Source organism: Dissoconium aciculare (genome assembly GCF_010015565.1).
Source record: "Dissoconium aciculare CBS 342.82 unplaced genomic scaffold K489scaffold_7, whole genome shotgun sequence".
NCBI classification, from domain to species: Eukaryota; Fungi; Ascomycota; class Dothideomycetes; order Mycosphaerellales; family Dissoconiaceae; genus Dissoconium; species Dissoconium aciculare.
The window spans coordinates 1,354,453-1,369,882 of record NW_022984957.1 but is presented as its reverse complement, the minus strand read 5'-3'; the positions used below and the strand labels follow the sequence as shown (position 1 = coordinate 1,369,882).

At 52.2% G+C, this 15,430-nt stretch overlaps 4 protein-coding genes across 4 annotated transcripts; 1 reads left to right on the top strand and 3 right to left on the bottom strand.

Annotated features, from left to right (window-relative positions):
* Positions 1-372: 372 nt before the first annotated feature.
* Positions 373-1,064, top strand: K489DRAFT_241975 (uncharacterized protein). The gene has a single exon (XM_033599882.1). The coding sequence runs from the start codon at positions 614-616 to the stop codon at positions 1,028-1,030; it is 417 nt and encodes a 138-aa protein (XP_033459432.1). The 5' UTR covers positions 373-613; the 3' UTR covers positions 1,031-1,064.
* A 3,113-nt stretch (positions 1,065-4,177) lies between these two features.
* On the bottom strand, positions 4,178-5,077 carry K489DRAFT_371240 (uncharacterized protein; the record flags this gene model as incomplete). The annotated part of the gene is made up of 1 exon (XM_033603220.1): positions 4,178-5,077. One exon carries the CDS (start codon positions 5,075-5,077, stop codon positions 4,178-4,180), a length of 900 nt encoding a protein of 299 aa, XP_033459431.1.
* A 175-nt stretch (positions 5,078-5,252) lies between these two features.
* On the bottom strand, positions 5,253-6,691 carry K489DRAFT_241900 (uncharacterized protein). Its single transcript, XM_033599881.1, has one exon. The coding sequence runs from the start codon at positions 6,596-6,598 to the stop codon at positions 5,429-5,431; it is 1,170 nt and encodes a 389-aa protein (XP_033459430.1). The 5' UTR covers positions 6,599-6,691; the 3' UTR covers positions 5,253-5,428.
* A 4,860-nt stretch (positions 6,692-11,551) lies between these two features.
* On the bottom strand, positions 11,552-13,666 carry K489DRAFT_304661 (uncharacterized protein; the record flags this gene model as incomplete). The annotated part of the gene is made up of 2 exons (XM_033600517.1): positions 11,552-12,256; positions 12,398-13,666. Coding segments are annotated over 2 exons (1,974 nt in total), but the record flags the coding sequence as incomplete, so codon positions are not given.
* Between the last annotated feature and the right edge of the window lie 1,764 nt (positions 13,667-15,430).

The following is a 15,430-nucleotide window of genomic DNA, read 5'->3' as shown; positions in this document are numbered from 1 at the left end:
CCATCCCGAGGGCAAGTCTGCAGATATGCGCATGGTTTGGTGGGTGTGGTGCGAACGAGGACAATCAAGTCCTAATCAAATGGAGTGTGTGTGTGTGGGTGGTCGCGCCCGTGAAGAAGTCACCGCGTAACAATAAGGTGCGGGCCGCGAAGACAGCGATAAAATGAAGGACAACGATTGTGGAGATCGGATGCCTCCCTCCACATGTGTGCACGTGCGTGGACACATGAGCGCCGGGGAGTTTCAATCAAGATATCATCGTTGTCATCACGTGCGCATGCACATGTGTTGCATACGTACCCGTGTCTTTCTCTTCACTTCCAAGATTACTTTTCAAAGCGAAAAGCGCCTGGGTAGTGAACGAGTAAAAACCGAACGGAAAGCACTCTTCCTTCCGCCCAAGACAAACATTGCTGGGCGACTTGGCGTCGTTCGAAGAAGCGACGAAGAACCTTGGTTTCTGGGGAAGAGGCTGGTAATTCATTACTCCAGAGAAACTCGGAGTTTTCACCGCGTGGGGTGGAATGGGTAGGGAGAAACAGAGAAAGAATGGAGATGGCAGCAACCACTACCCAGGAAGGACCGTACATCGTCCGATGTATGCAAAAGATGTATGTATCTGCATCTGCACGCGCGCGCACTGCTGCCCATGTGTCCACTCTGTCTCCCTCCCTCTCCCTCTCTCGTATTGACCAGGGCTCCCTTCGTTTCACCATGCGATGATGCTGGGTCAATACAATGGATGGATGGCAGCTTAAAGGTACTGTCGCCGGGTGGTTTCACGTGTCAGCTCTCTCTACCATCGACTCCTCTGCTGGTCAGGTCACGCGGGACTCTTGTCTCCTCGGAGCAGAGTATGGTTGGTTACCCGGAGGATGATGGGTGTGTTGCTGAGGTCAGTGGTGATGTGCAGAGTAGTGTTGCAGGAGAACACAACGTTTCGTCGTCTCTTCTTTTCTTGGTCCCATTCGCGCGCGCGTCTTTGCATGAGCGCGATCGCGTCGTCGCGGTTTGGAAATTGCGGGGTTGAAGCTGGTGTCGCGCGACCACCCACCTCCCTCCACCACCGCCGCTATCATCGTCACCGCTCGCTGATATCACTTTCTTCTCCATTGTTGGGATACGTTCTGGCGGCGGTAGCGACAGTTTACCAACAAATCGACTGCTTCTGGTCTGGATTTTGACAAAGGAAAAGCATAGAGAATCACGTAGAACAAGCGAACAAAGGAGAGGAGCTGATAATCACACAGCATGATGTGCATGCAGGATGCACATGTGAATAGCTGGCTTTGTCCATCATTCTTCACGGCGATCCCTGTTTGTTGCCAGTGCCCTTGACTTCAAACTCGTTGTTTAGAATCCGAGAGGCAAAGTTTTTTGACTGTGACAGTCGCGGTGTAACCCAGTCTTGCTCCTTTGCTTCACCATCCTGGTCCAGATGCCGCGAGAAGATTGGCGGAATGTGAGGTGTGTGTATGATAAGTCACAGCCTGGGAGAAATGGCGGTAAAGCTGCAGCAAGAGCAACCACTTTATCTCGCACTCTGAGGTGCATACCAACGTGAGTGATGAGCGGTCATCAAGACGATTTCCCGGCCTGAACAAGCCTTCCAGCCATCCATATGCTTCATCGAAGGTAGCCGTGCCAGTGCATGAATGATGGATCACAGTGAGCAATGTGAGCAATTGCTTTCTCAGCTCGCCACGATCCTCTCTCACAACACCACAATTCCGATGCGGGTGTGTCAGCAGGGGAGAATAGTAAGTATAGATACAACACAAGAGTACATGCAACTCTGAAGAGGGATTGAGAATCTGTACACAATTCGAGGAGGGCGGAGGCTGGTGGCTTTTTGGCGGCGTGGAGAGAGGGCGGCGATCGGTCAACAAGATAAGCGGATCGATCGTCACGAGGGCACGTGGAGACCCGATGATGAGTCAGGGAGATGTGCATCGACCGACATAGCGTGGTCCATTCGTTGTCACGGTCTCTGGTCATTATCTTGACAGTGAAGAGTGCTCAATCGTGTCACGATCAATTGGCGATGACTCCATCGTGCAGCTTTGGGACAGCGCCAACATGTCGTGCAGATAAACGCTAGGTCGCGAAAATGTGTATATGCACGTGGAGACGGTGCTGCTGCTGCTGCTAGCCGGGGATGACGACCTATGGTGCTACTTGCGATTTCCACTTCCCTCGTATTTGCATGATGACTAGGAGTAGGTACGGATCAGGTGGGAAGGCATATGGCGAAAATGGCGATTTCCAGTCGAACCAGCACTACGTATTGGGCCGCTATATCAGAACGGAGACACTGCATCGTGCTCATCTATCCTCGGAGATATTCGCGAGAGAGGCGCACGGCAGAAGTTTTGGTGGAGAGAGATGTGCATGGATGACCAGCTACGCCCAGGTACAGTACAGTAGTCGCCATGTCTCGGAACTTTGCGAGTGACTGGCAGGACCGGGGGGTTGGCCAACCTCACCTCTCCCCAACTCTTCATCATCCTTACACCGCCATTCTGCTGGAGGTTCTTTCGGCACATGAATTCGGGTCTTTTCTGGCACACAGGTGTATTCGGGTGGTTTCGCCAATAATACCAACAAGCATCATCATCGCCCAGGTGGCTTTTGGTTGCCCCTTTGCTCGCACACCTCCTGATGTAAAGATCACCACATCCGGCCAACGGGCAGAATGACAGCCAGCCAGCCACCTTACCTCTGCATACATGCCCACCGATTGCAATGCCGAAATGGGCCGATACAGAGCTGCAGATGTTCGACGATGGAGACCCTACAATGCTGCACACATGCAATGTAACACAACACAGGGGAGAGGAAGAAAGTGCGGTGAGTGAAGAAAGAATCCGGGACTTGAGAGGACCCGAGACATCGAATCCAACTCACCAACCCCCCTTTTGTATTCTCCCTACATACAAATCTCCTGCAGGACATGCTTTGCATGCATGGTAGACGTAATAAAAACGGCGGCAATGCAGAGGAGCCCATTGAAGGGCAAGTAAAGTCGATACGAGCGAGAGAGAGAGAGAGAGAGAGAGAGAGAGGTCGGCCATTGGAGATCATCAATCGAAAGAAGAAATGGTCCTCAAAAGATCAGAACTTCGTAAAATGCTGTATTATTATCCAATGAACAAAAATCAATTCCAGAAATCGAAAAACGGTAGATATGTCATAATGTTTGAAAAAAACGCCAATTTCCATTTGTGTCATGCTGCTTTAACCAAAAGACCATGATGATTCGCCCCTCAAAACGCCGTGGAAGCAGCCCGCTGTGGGAAAACCCCAGAGAGTGCTCTTTCCTGTATATATTTCGTACAACAGTTCCTTCTGGAAAGTGAGTAGGACCAAAGAAAAAAGCGAGTAAAACAAAACAACGACGAAGAAGACAAAAAAGACCCAGACGAATGCATCGCAACTGCCCTAAATGCGGGAGGCGGGAGAAAACAGACTGAATCGAGGAAGATGAAGAACGCCGGAAGATAGGAATACTGAAAGGTTTTTTCGTGAACAAGATGTAGCAATGCGCAGATTGTTCGTTCGTTCAAGGTTCGTTTGTTGATGGCGTCGAATTTTGGTTTTTCCAATTCTGGACGAGGTCGTGGGTTGGTCGGAGTGGAGGCGAGGCGAGGTTGATGTGAGTAGTGATGATGATCTTGTCAATGATGTTATTGGTCGACGATGAGGTGGTGATAGTGTGGTGTGATGATGAATAATGGTGGGTTGGTTGGTAGGCTGGCAGGCTGAGAGCAATCAGGTGTTGCATGCAGATCGATCATGCTACTGTAGAAAGTGCATGCGTCGCAGGTGAGGAGAGAAGATGGATACATCATACCGAAGCTACGAAAGCTTCGAGGGTGTGCAGTCCAACAAAGGTGGTGATGTTCGTTGGAGTTGCGGTAGATGATCGGGTATGGGTCTCCTCCGGGAGCGTCCGGGCGAGCTGGAGGTGCTCGTCATGGTGCATATGCGCAGGTGGTGTTGCTACGGTGGGTGGCAGGCTTTGCGCAGCTGCTTCATAGTAGCTGCACATGCGGTACTGCGTGTGTGCAAAACACGTCTTTGCCTGTCGCTGCTGCGGCATTTGGTTTCGGATATTGCTGTTGCTGCCTAAAGGATGGAGTGGTAGGAATGACGAATCGACTCGGAAGTTGCTGCTTCATTCCGCCGCGGCCTCTGCCTCGCGATCTTCACCCAATGGGTAGATGTGCACGCTCGGACGACGCCAGGCATGGACTTTGCCGGACATGGTGCGGTTGTAGCGGAGACCTGGACGTTGAAGCTTTCGGTACTGCAGGCGGCGTTCGCGCGCACGAGCGATCAGAGCGGCGACTGGAACATCGGCTTCGCTGTCAGAGGAGGAAGATGAGCATGCATTCTCGTCGTCGTCGTACTGGGAGCTGTTGTCGTGCGAGTCGTAGGCATCGTCGAGATCTGAAGAGGTCTTGATGGCTGGTGGGAGTTGAAGGTGAAGGTAGTCGGGCACGCGAGGACGAAGTGAGTTCCGGCCGCGGTGGGCATTGTCCATCTCGAAGTCGTCGCGGAGGTTGGGTGAATGATCGGGAGTGAGTTGCGGAACATCATTCATGAGAGGGGTCCATCGTCGTTGGCTGGCGTCGGCAGGTGATCCTGATCGGTTCCGCTCGACAGCACGTTGAAGTGCAGACGCCTGGCTCTCGAGAAGGGATTGCCATTTGCCAGGGACATGTTGTTGATGTTCGGAAGCATTGCGTCGATCGCGGTCGAAGAGGGCAAAGTCGGTGATGCCAGCGTTCCAAGCGACCTCCTCATTGTCGCTCTCATCCTCGCTGTCATCGGCCCAGTCCTCGTACTCGTACAGCTGCATTGGTGATAAGAAGTGGGTGTCAGGGCTTTCGTTTAGTTCATCCTCATAAGGGTCGTGACGGGACTGTTGAAAGTCGTCTATGCTAGAGGCCATGGAAGGAGAGGAGGATGTTTGAGGTTTAAGTAGCCTGCGCGGGTAGAACGGCGGCCAAGTTTGAGTTCGAGCAGGCTCGATCCTAGCAGCAGCAGTGAAGGGCACGGGCGACGGCGGCATGATGAAGGAAAAAGCACGGATGCCTTGTTCACACGCGTGGGCGATTACGCAGTCGCACCGACCAACCGACCAAGGCGGGAAGGAAAGCAGTAGTTGGGCACACGAGCAGTTCCTGCTTGGAGAGTTGGGGAACAATAATGCGAGAGGGAGGGTACTGCAGCCGCGAGGATGGGGGTGGGTGTGCAGCTGTGGTTAGCCCAATTGATGGAAATGGATGGGCGGTTGCAGGCTACTGCAGGCTGCGAGTCGCAAAAGCGTGGGTAGGTGGTGATAATCTGAGAATTGGTGGTGGTGGATGATGATCTGTGCGCCCGCATATGCGTTTTGTGGTGGTGATGAGCGGAGGAATGATCAATCGACCGTCAATCGTCCAGAATCGGTGGGGCCCGGGTTGACATGCAGCAACGAAACGAGAAACAGGGTACACTCCGTACCGTCCAAGTGCTGCACTGCAACGGTCGGCAATAATACCCAGGTGTTCGCTGATGAATTGGGCGGACGGGCGGGCTGGCGGGCGGGCTGATCGGGGTGAATGTGACCTGATTTCTCTTCCTGCGGCCGGTTTCTGCCAGGCTGCCCAAGGTGGAAATAATTTCCAGGTCGACGGCTCCAGCTAGAACTTCCAGTGCTGACTGATGACCAAACAATAAACAGCCGTGATACTTTTGCTGTCACAACCCTTTCTTTGCCGCAACGCTTTCGCCGTCGTCGTCGTTGGATGATGGATCTCCCGCGGGAGTGGCTGTGATCGCTGTTGCGATTACGTGGACGACCAACAACGCCGTGGTCGTGATAGTGGTAGTAGTGTAGATCGCAGAGGATGCGTAATGTGGGTAAGGGCACACGCGACAGTTTTTTTCTCTGTTCCTCTGTGTCGGCGAATGATGATTGACCGATTCCGTCTGGGCGCAGGGCCGGGCAGCGATGCAGACCGTGAGAACAGGAGACGAGGGAAATATGCACGTCCGTTGTGCTGTTGCGCTGGTTGGTTGGTTGGCTGGTGGAGATGTGATGCTCACGTAGCAAAGCCAGCGCTGGCCTGCGCGGTGCTGCAAACGAAAGACAATTTGGGGCCAAAGTGGTCAATTCAGGCAGCCCGATTCGGGACGTGCAGCTCGATGGTCCGGGTGAGTCTGCGTCAAATCGGATGCGAGTACAACAGCGTGGGGCCAACGGGCAGGAAAATCTGCAAGACTTCGAAGGGACACTTGCGTCTCGAGTAGTAATGACGATGCTGTCGGCGATGATGCTTTCTTTTGCTGGTGACGGTGCTGGCACGGGTGGCTCGAGTAGCGAAGGATGTACGTAGGAATGGGACTTCTGCAGGCGACGACGAACGATGTGTATGCAACAACAACGACAACGAGCGACAGGCAAAAGGAGAGGATCACGGAAAGCTTTCTCTCTCACTCGTTTAGTCCAAAGACACTTTTCCTGTCCTTCTTTTCGATTTACTGCTTTCCTTTGCAGAATGGAATGGTTGACGGAAGAGGTAACCGAGAAAGGAGTCGGCGGTGGCATCCACTGGCCTTTTGTTTCCTCTGCGACCTCCGATTATTACTACCACTGACCAGCACGCAACATCATTTTAGGCGGATGACTAGACATTCACCATATTCCGGAAACAGTCACGGTACACTGCCGCCTTGTCATCAGCCTAGCCAGAAGCCTCATGTGCCCGCCTAGAATGATTCGTAGATACACTCCATCACACACACTCACGCACACACAGACAAATACCGGGCAGAGTGGCGGTGCGTGAGGGCGAGAGGAGGGAGAGAAGGTGTGCGAAAGAGTGGTCGAAGTGGGTTGTCTGCGTCAGGTCGTCAGGGCGGTCGGGACGTGGACCACTGCTGGTGTCCTGCTGAGACATCATTCTTCCCTCTTTTCCCTTCTCTGCCCAGAGGTATTATTATAGAGCAGGAATCAGTGTGTGTAGCGCAAGTACCCTGTACATACGTACCACCTGGGCACTTCTCTACCGTCTACACACCGACCGTGGATTCCCAGCGAATAACGGAAACAAATGGCGCCGCCGGACGCCGATGTTACAGGAAATAATGTGTAGCGTAGCGAAATCCTCGAACCAGATGAAAGCGCTCCTAGTTCTTCCGAATCACGAGTCCGCATCACGACTGTGATATGCGAATCGGACAAAAGCTTTGTACTCGCCCTTGATCGACATGGCAATCGGGAATAATCAGAATAGACCTAAAACAAAAGCATGTGGTGACTGTATGAGGTGAGACGAGATGCAAGACATGATGGGAGCACGAGCTGCGATCCCGAATCTTAGCGCGTGTGTCTCCTCAAAAAGCCATGTGCACAGTAGAGGGAAGAGGAACGAAAGATGTGGCGATTGAACAATGGATACTACGTCTTGTCACTGTGTGTGTCGTTACGTGGAGGAGAAGATCATTCGATTCACCGGGGGCCTGGCCATCATCCTATCAACCTGCATTTCCTACATGAGTACACACAATACAGTCACAGTACTTGCCTCGTCGATTCGCAGGTGACCTGTTGGTTATGAGTAATATCACCAGAGGAGCGTCGTAACATCACCGTTCAGGTCCACGAATCCGACTGCCTGGACGACATGGGATGATGCTGACGTGAGCCTGCCCAGGTGGACCAGAATAATAATACGATATCGTGCATATCTTGGAAATAACCATCACATTATTATTACCAAGCAATTATCGGCGAAGTCAATATTGGACACGCGAGTGAAGTACAAGTACATCTCGTTACCCGGAGGTCCAAGCACCTGGGCATCCCGCGGGAGTCTCACCCTCAGATGATACACTTTTCGAGTTGTCAGTCTCCACCTCAAACTGCCCTACGTACCGTTTCGTCACCAGAACATAGATGAGATGACCGATCCCATACTTGCTATCCGAAAAGAGTTGGATGAGTGTCAAACACGTCCACAATAGACAGGATCACGGTAGCGAAAAGGATAAAATTCATGAAATGGAAGACACAAAAGAAAATCCATCCCACAAGATTCAACGGCTGCAGGTACAACGGAAACGGTGCAGCATAAAGAGGCCCCGCTCGCCAACGAGCGTGCAGGGAAATCTAAATGCTGTACAAAAAATGCCATGGGCAAGGGAGTGATGATGGCGTTTCGCATAATAACCTACCGGAAGAGGGTCGGTACATTATACGTTGCGTGCATGATTAGCGTGGAGAGTTGATACAGTAGGCACAGCGTAGGCGCAGTGTCTTCCAACCGTCTGTTTGGATTGTCCTCTTCCGTCTCTCGCGCGACACAGAAACGTGAAGAAAAAGACAGGAACCGAGAGCAACCATGCATCACATTGCATGATTACTGCACATAGCGACCCTACTTGCGTCAATCTACATATCTGTGTGAATTCTGCATCTTGCGTGCAAACGATCTGCTGGTTAACCGTGGGTCCATGGCGTCAAGGGACATGACATGTCCGATTTCTTTGGAGATCCCGGTTTCGCTCACGAGATGGGGATACGGGACGATTCCATGGTTGACGTGATAGATCTGCCCGCCCGCGCCCGCGAAAGTAGAGTACCATGGACATGACGGTTCGAAGAGGCAAGGTCACGTTGGGAGTTGTGTCTGAGTGTCCACTAAGATGTGATGGACATTTCGAAGATTGGTCATCAGACACAGAGTCGTCGTCGAACATCGACAACAAAAAACTGTGCATATACGACCACATCTCATCGCAGATCGATCAAACAGGCCGGGAGATCGGGTATCCCCCCACGATGATGGGTGCACACAGTGCATAGGTACTACTGTACGTAATATTCGTGGTTTCATCCATGGTCGTGATGCTCCTGATCGTTTCGATATTGTGCATTTCTCTTTCTTGTATCATTATCACGGTGTGATTCATAACTTCTCTCGTGATATTGGCCAAACTTCCCACAAACAGGTGGACTGTGTCTGTGTGCACCGCAACATAGCCCAACAGCGCCCGCCCGTTTTGCCCCTCAATTGCACCAGCAAAATCTCCGAACAGGTCTAGAGGCGAAAGAGGAGGAAGAGGAGTCGAGAGTCTAGCGGAAAATAGCTTCGAATTCTGCCGATGATGATGATATTTGGCAATGAAGATGTTGTCCATTTGACGTTGGGATTTCGTTCAACCAAACCCCCCGCTCGCCGACACGGACCGACGAGAGACGATGGCGGCGACGGGAGCGGGCGTTCTGCGCGCGCCGTTCGCATTTCGTTCGTTCGTTGGTTTCGTGTCTGGATCTCGTGTCTGTGCTCTGTTCCGGGAACGATGGCGCAAACACCACCCCCCACGCTAATCGATTCACCTTGTCCGAAAGAGACAAAGCGAATCCTCTATTCTCGTGATCTTTGATTTTGGTCACTCACGTTGAGCGAGGGCCGAATGTTGGTCAGCATCCAGGCTGGTAAGGCCCGTCATTATCATCATCATCATTATCGTCGTCGCCGTCGTCATGGTCGTCGTCATGGTCGTCCACCATCGCGCTGAAACACGAGAGCTGCGGCTTCCACCAGCGAGTGCCCATAATGACAGGTATACCATGCATCGACAGACGAGCAATCTGACAATGAAATGAGCACACGACAATGCCATATCCCGCAGGATGATGACGGACGGATTGCGAGTCGAGAACGACATAGGGCTTGCTTGCTGGGACCATCGAAACCCTGTTGTGCCCGGGTTCTCCCATCGTGTTCCCCTAATCACATCACCGCCATCATTTGGCGATCAGCCCTACGAGAGTGAAACCATGCCTCCCACTCATTTCAACGGGCCTGAACCACCTCCTCTCTTCTCCTGCTCGTGTGCGTGTCTTACAAATGTGCTCGCCGGGACTGTGTGCGTGGACAGGATGTACATGCGCGGTGTCAAACACGAGAAAAAGTTGGTCGGGATCCGCATTGTCCATTTGCCCTCGTCCTCATGATTTGTCTCTGCGCTCGGGCGACGCCTGCGAGACATGAGAAAGAAGGGGGACGGGAAGAATCGCGTCGATCGCAAGTTGGCCATTGTCTGTCCAATCCGTGTAGCACCGCGATAGGGACGTCGTCGATTTTCTTTGTCTCAATGCCCATACACACCCACCCACGCTACAAAGCCACTTGGCGCACACAGTACGGAGCACACATCGATGACCACGGAAGGAGATCCGTATCCGGGCACGAATCGTAGAGGTGGTAATCCGATCATCATTGCTAATAACTGAACAAGGCCCTTTATCCTGCGCTCTACTGCAATACACTACTAGTGGCGGAGTCAATCCTTCGCTCACCGGACAAGGGAAGGAAATGTTCCTCCTTGCCCAAAGTACGTTACCCTATACTCAGCAACATGATGATGCATTCTCGCCACCGGATGAAGGACGTTATTGGGGGTGTCCTGCACAAAGGATCAACGTCTGCCTGAGCCAGCGGCACTCCCAACTGCGCAAAACCATGGATCTCTGTCTGGCCTGAGACAGGCAGGGACACAATTTCGCGGTGTGTTCTAGAAGGACTACGGATCAGAAGGGCGGTGGTCGATTCGATGGAATTCGCTGCGGAACCGATGATGCCCTTCGAGAAGCGATGGAACGTCTCTCGGGGTTTTAGGAGTAGGAAATGTTTTGTGGCCACGGTTCGAGTGCTGAGACCGACGCAAGTCCAAGGCAGAGACACGTCTGCGTAGGAAAAGGTTCTCGCCTGAGGGCTCCGCGAGTCGAAAGCTACTGGCTCTTGTAGACGTCATTTTCTCTGATCCATTCTGGATAATGGAACCAGGTTGTACGCGCGCAATTTGAGGCTCAGCACAAGCCGCCAAGTGGCAGAATTTACCTTGGAAAATACTTCCATCAAGGTCGACGTATCGGTCATACAATACCTCCTCATCGAGTGTGGGATGAATTGGTGAGGATGGTCAGCACTCGAGACATGTTTAGAGGAGGGAAAGGCAAAGGTACGTCAACGCCGACAACAAAAGAAATGCGCGTTCATTCCTACCGCTTGCCAAAATATCAGCAGAGCAACTTTGTTAAACGGGTATACAAGTACAGTACAATACAGTAGGTATACTTTTGATGCTCCTCACCCCACGCGTGTTCCATGGGAACGCCCTTCGCGAGAGACGAAATCCCATGCGAAAGTGAGGAAACCGTTGGTCATCGTTATGTGACGCGGGGTGGCCGGACGGAGTCGCGGGCCTGTTCTCCGTGAGAAGACGCGTTGAAACGCACAGTAAAACGTTAGCCCTGCCAGCCCCAGCTGGCCTGCATGAACTCTGTTGGTTATCCCTCACCAGCGAAATTGCCCTGCAGCAATGCTGTGCTGGCAGGCTGAAAGGCATTGGCCTTGCTGATCTTGCCAATACAGTTGCGTTCTGCTACTCTTGCCGATGGAATAATGGATGGCTTAATGGATGGCTAAGCCAGCTGCTGCTGCGCTCCTGCAGCATTCAACGCCAGCGCTTCCAAATTGCTGATCGTGTGTTCGTCAGGCGAAACCTCAAAGGCTGGCATCTCGTCTGGCTTCAAGTGGTCACCAAGCACAGTGCGACACGTCAAGGCGAATCGTAAATAGCCCTCCGACTGCACCTTGTGTTCGAAATATTGCTGGATCTGACGACCTTCCATCAGGACCATGTCTCCATGATTCAGAGTAAGGACGACGAGATCGCCGCCCGCTCGGACTTTGTTGCGATCTTGGTACATCCCAAGTTCGTGCGGAATCTCTTTCTGTCGTCGGATGTATTGCGCACGATCGCTCTCGCGGAGTTGTTCCAATGCATGCCAGGCTTCGAGACGCTGATGATATGCTGCATCGCCACCCTTGCATCCAGGGATAGGCTTGTCGCTGGTGAAGATCCCGGTCTTGGAACAACCAACGAAATGTTTGTGCTTCATCCTCAGATGCATCCTGGCTGATGCGCCTAGTGATAAGGTTGCAATGCGTGGCCCGAGACCCTTCTCGCCATCGTCATGATATTCAAGCTTCTGCTTTTCAAGGTAGGCAAAGATGAGTTGCTCGTTGAAATCTATATGGCCCTCTTGACCCAAGATATTTTGCGACGCCCAGTTGAGATCAGCTCGAGCAGATCTTACTGGCCATGGGGCCTTTTCGAAAGGCAGACTGGAGCCGCTCGCGATGAACTTGTATGGCATGCCGTAATTGATCGAGTATGAGCTCATGAAATCTCCCTCTTGGAGATGGTCCCGCCTGGAATTATTGTCGGGATAGACACAAACTGCTCGACTTTCATTGAGAATCGGGCACTCCTCAGGCCTCAATCGAGCTGCCTCGGAAGTGACGTCGGTCTTGGGTGCATCGGTCTTTTTGACGCCTGTGCCAGCGAAAATTCGCCGCTCCAAAGGCAGCTCCAATTCGGGATCATCTTGCTGTTGTAACGCTGCCAGCATGTCATTCGGTCCGTTCGCGGCCGCGTTGAGCCTGGCGTTCGACGTGATATGCGTTAGACTGCCCTCAACTCCATTGAATGTATATCGGTATATTTTCATGCCGTGGTAGTGCTCAATTGCAAGCTTGACGTTGGCCTCGTCGAAGGTGTTGCGGCCAAGAGATGGACCATCTCCAAAGGTATCCCATGGACTATGTAATTGGGCAGGCCGGACTGGGAAATGTTTTGGAAATCTCTCCCAATCGCACTCACGGTTTTCACACTTCCAGCCCTTGAAATATCGACGAGAATTACATTTGCCACATTTGGGACAGCAGATGCCGCGTGTGTTGATATATGAAAGGTTGTCGCCAATATAATTTCCCACGTCCGGTATAGGCACACGAACATCATATGGTTCTTGCTCATCTGACCATGGAGTACGTTGCAAGAGGTAAGCTGGATTGTATTCGAGTCGACCATATGCTGCATCGCGCTTACCATCCACCTTCCAAAGGGACTCGCAATCATAAGTCAAGCACATCCAGCCTTCAAGGTACATTTGCGGATGCTGCTTTCGACATCGGGCGCACGAGGCGTACGTCAATGGCCCAGCCAGCTGATAATATTCTCCAGTCAATGAAACTCCTTCCTTGGGAGCAAACCAAGCATCCTTCGATCCCAATCGCTCGAATCGGTATTTGATTGTTCGAAATGCTCGGCCTCCTTTGCCTAGAGTCTTCTCCGTCCAGACAGCGATCGGCTTGTACCAGCCAAGCACACAAAACTTGTGGGGCATTCTGCATATTGCGCCTTCATTCCTGTCACCGCAGATGATGACGATCGGATTCTCATGTCTGATGTTGTTCAGCACGGCCTCTACCTGACTTTTCGATTGCTTGCTCTTGCCCTGGTACTCGTGATCACGGCTCTGGAGGAGATTCCGGTCTTTATCCATTTCCATGCCTCCACCAGAACGTGCTATAATTACATCCGTGTCCATATACTCGCGGCAGTGACCTACGCTGTCGAAATAGAAGGCGTATACGTGGCCATCGTTCTGATGACATCCTCCTTGTGGCGTCTTGAAATACGGCACCGTCTCGCACAGAGCTTGGCGCCCATCTGCCCAGACAGAGGGTCGACCGATAGGTCCAGCCTTTTCTGTAATTGGCAGGCGCGCTGTAAGCTTCCGTGACAAGGCCACAAGTTCTGGATCGACGGGCGGCTGAGTGACAGGCACATTGAATAGCAGGTTCCTGAGACGAGCGGATTCTACGTTCAGCTTCACTGCTCGCCGAGCCGCTGTTTCTGAAGGTGACTTCTGGGGGCTTGTTTTTTGTCTCCGCGGTAGAACTAAATCCGGTCCCGACGGTCTACGCTTCCTCTTCTGGCTTATTCTGGGCACTCGACTCTTTGGCACCTCAGGGCTGCTTTCCGGCGAAGGAAGTCGAGGCAACAGTTGAAGCAATTGCGTTCTCGGCTGCTTTTTAACCCTCGGTATCGATCGCCTGGCGGATGTTTTGCGTGTTGTCTGCTTGCGGACGCAGCACTTCTGCCGTTGGATGGGACTTGCTGTTGGGGTAGGCAGCATGTCATCTGGCTCCATGCTTGCCATAGACGATAATGATGAGGTGGATGGACTCTTGGTGAGAGCGTGCGGCGATCCGTATATCTCGCCCTTGACATCACTTTCGGGACCCTCTTGTCCTTTCGCTTGCTGCTTCACGGATTCCGGATCTGGTGTAGGTATTGCACTGCTTCCAGAGCCCCTTTCCGATTTGCCCGTCTCCAATGCCAGCAATCTACTCGATCGCCGATCGACATTTCGCAAAATGTTCGGAAATGCGGCTCTTGCTGTGGCATCTTTCTTCTTACTATGAGTCATCATGCGCTCTGGTGATGACTCGGGTTCTTTCCTGTCGAGTAGTGGTCGTCGACCTTCAGAGCGATGACACAGAGGTGTATCGATTAGGGTTGTTCGACCCTAATCGTTTGTCGGTCGTCCTTGTCGGTAATGCAGGTGGCGTGGCGCAACAATGTCTAACAGACGGCATTGACAACGGCGGTGTCCTGATGAGGTCTTGTGAGTCAATCATTCGGGGGCGAAGTGGATGTACGGCGGCTTCAAATGATGTGTGACCAGCTCTGGAGGCTTGTAGATTAACCAATTTCAGGCGGCAAGGACTTGCTGTCTCGACGGCGACCTCTAGACCAGTGTTCTGTAGACTTTGGTTGCAAAATGATTGTTCGAGGTTACTAACACAAGCAGCATCATTGTGCGCAAATGACCCAGATATGTATGCCCTTTCCAAGGTTGGCAACTTTTCCCGATGTTTCACATGGTCATCGTTGCTTGGGTAGGGTTCAGCATGTGAAAGAACAGGATCGCGGTTGGACTTGAGTGGTCGTCTCCTGCTGGTAAGTTTGACTGCTCCGACACTTCCCACAACGCATGAAGTTACCAGGCCTCCTCACAGACATCCATATCGTACTGTACATAACCGCAAGGAGTTATTTGTGTTCCGACATGGAAGCCATTGTTCTCGTGTTGTACATAATTATCTAATACCTAGGTAGGCACACCTGTCCGTTGTGATCTGTCCTCCAGAATTGACCAGACTCGTAGCGAGGCCGGACTGATATGAGTTCTCCTCGGCCCTACAGTCACAGGTACAATCCGAGTGAAACAGCACTTGGAACTGTGAATCAACGAATCTCAGGCAAGCAGCAATACTTTCGATGGCCCGGATGGATTCTCCTCAGCACTGTTCCCTCACCGTGCTGTGAAACGTTCGTCCCAGCAAGATTTGCCATGCCTCTGGCTAACAGAGCAATGGACACCAGGTCCCGCTGGTCTGATTCGTGCCGCGGCCTCAAAGGCTCTCATTTTCATCTCACTTCTGTTTAATCGATTGTTTCATGTCTTTCTTTGCATGGCATCACCTCGCGACGCGTAGTAGTATTTTTGCCGAGG

Excerpts from the sequence above, each read along its gene's own strand:
- K489DRAFT_241975 (XM_033599882.1), top strand. The coding sequence starts at position 614 with ATGTATCTGCATCTGCACGCGCGCGCACTGCTGCCCATGTGTCCACTC.
- K489DRAFT_241900 (XM_033599881.1), bottom strand. The coding sequence starts at position 6,598 with ATGCCACCGCCGACTCCTTTCTCGGTTACCTCTTCCGTCAACCATTCC.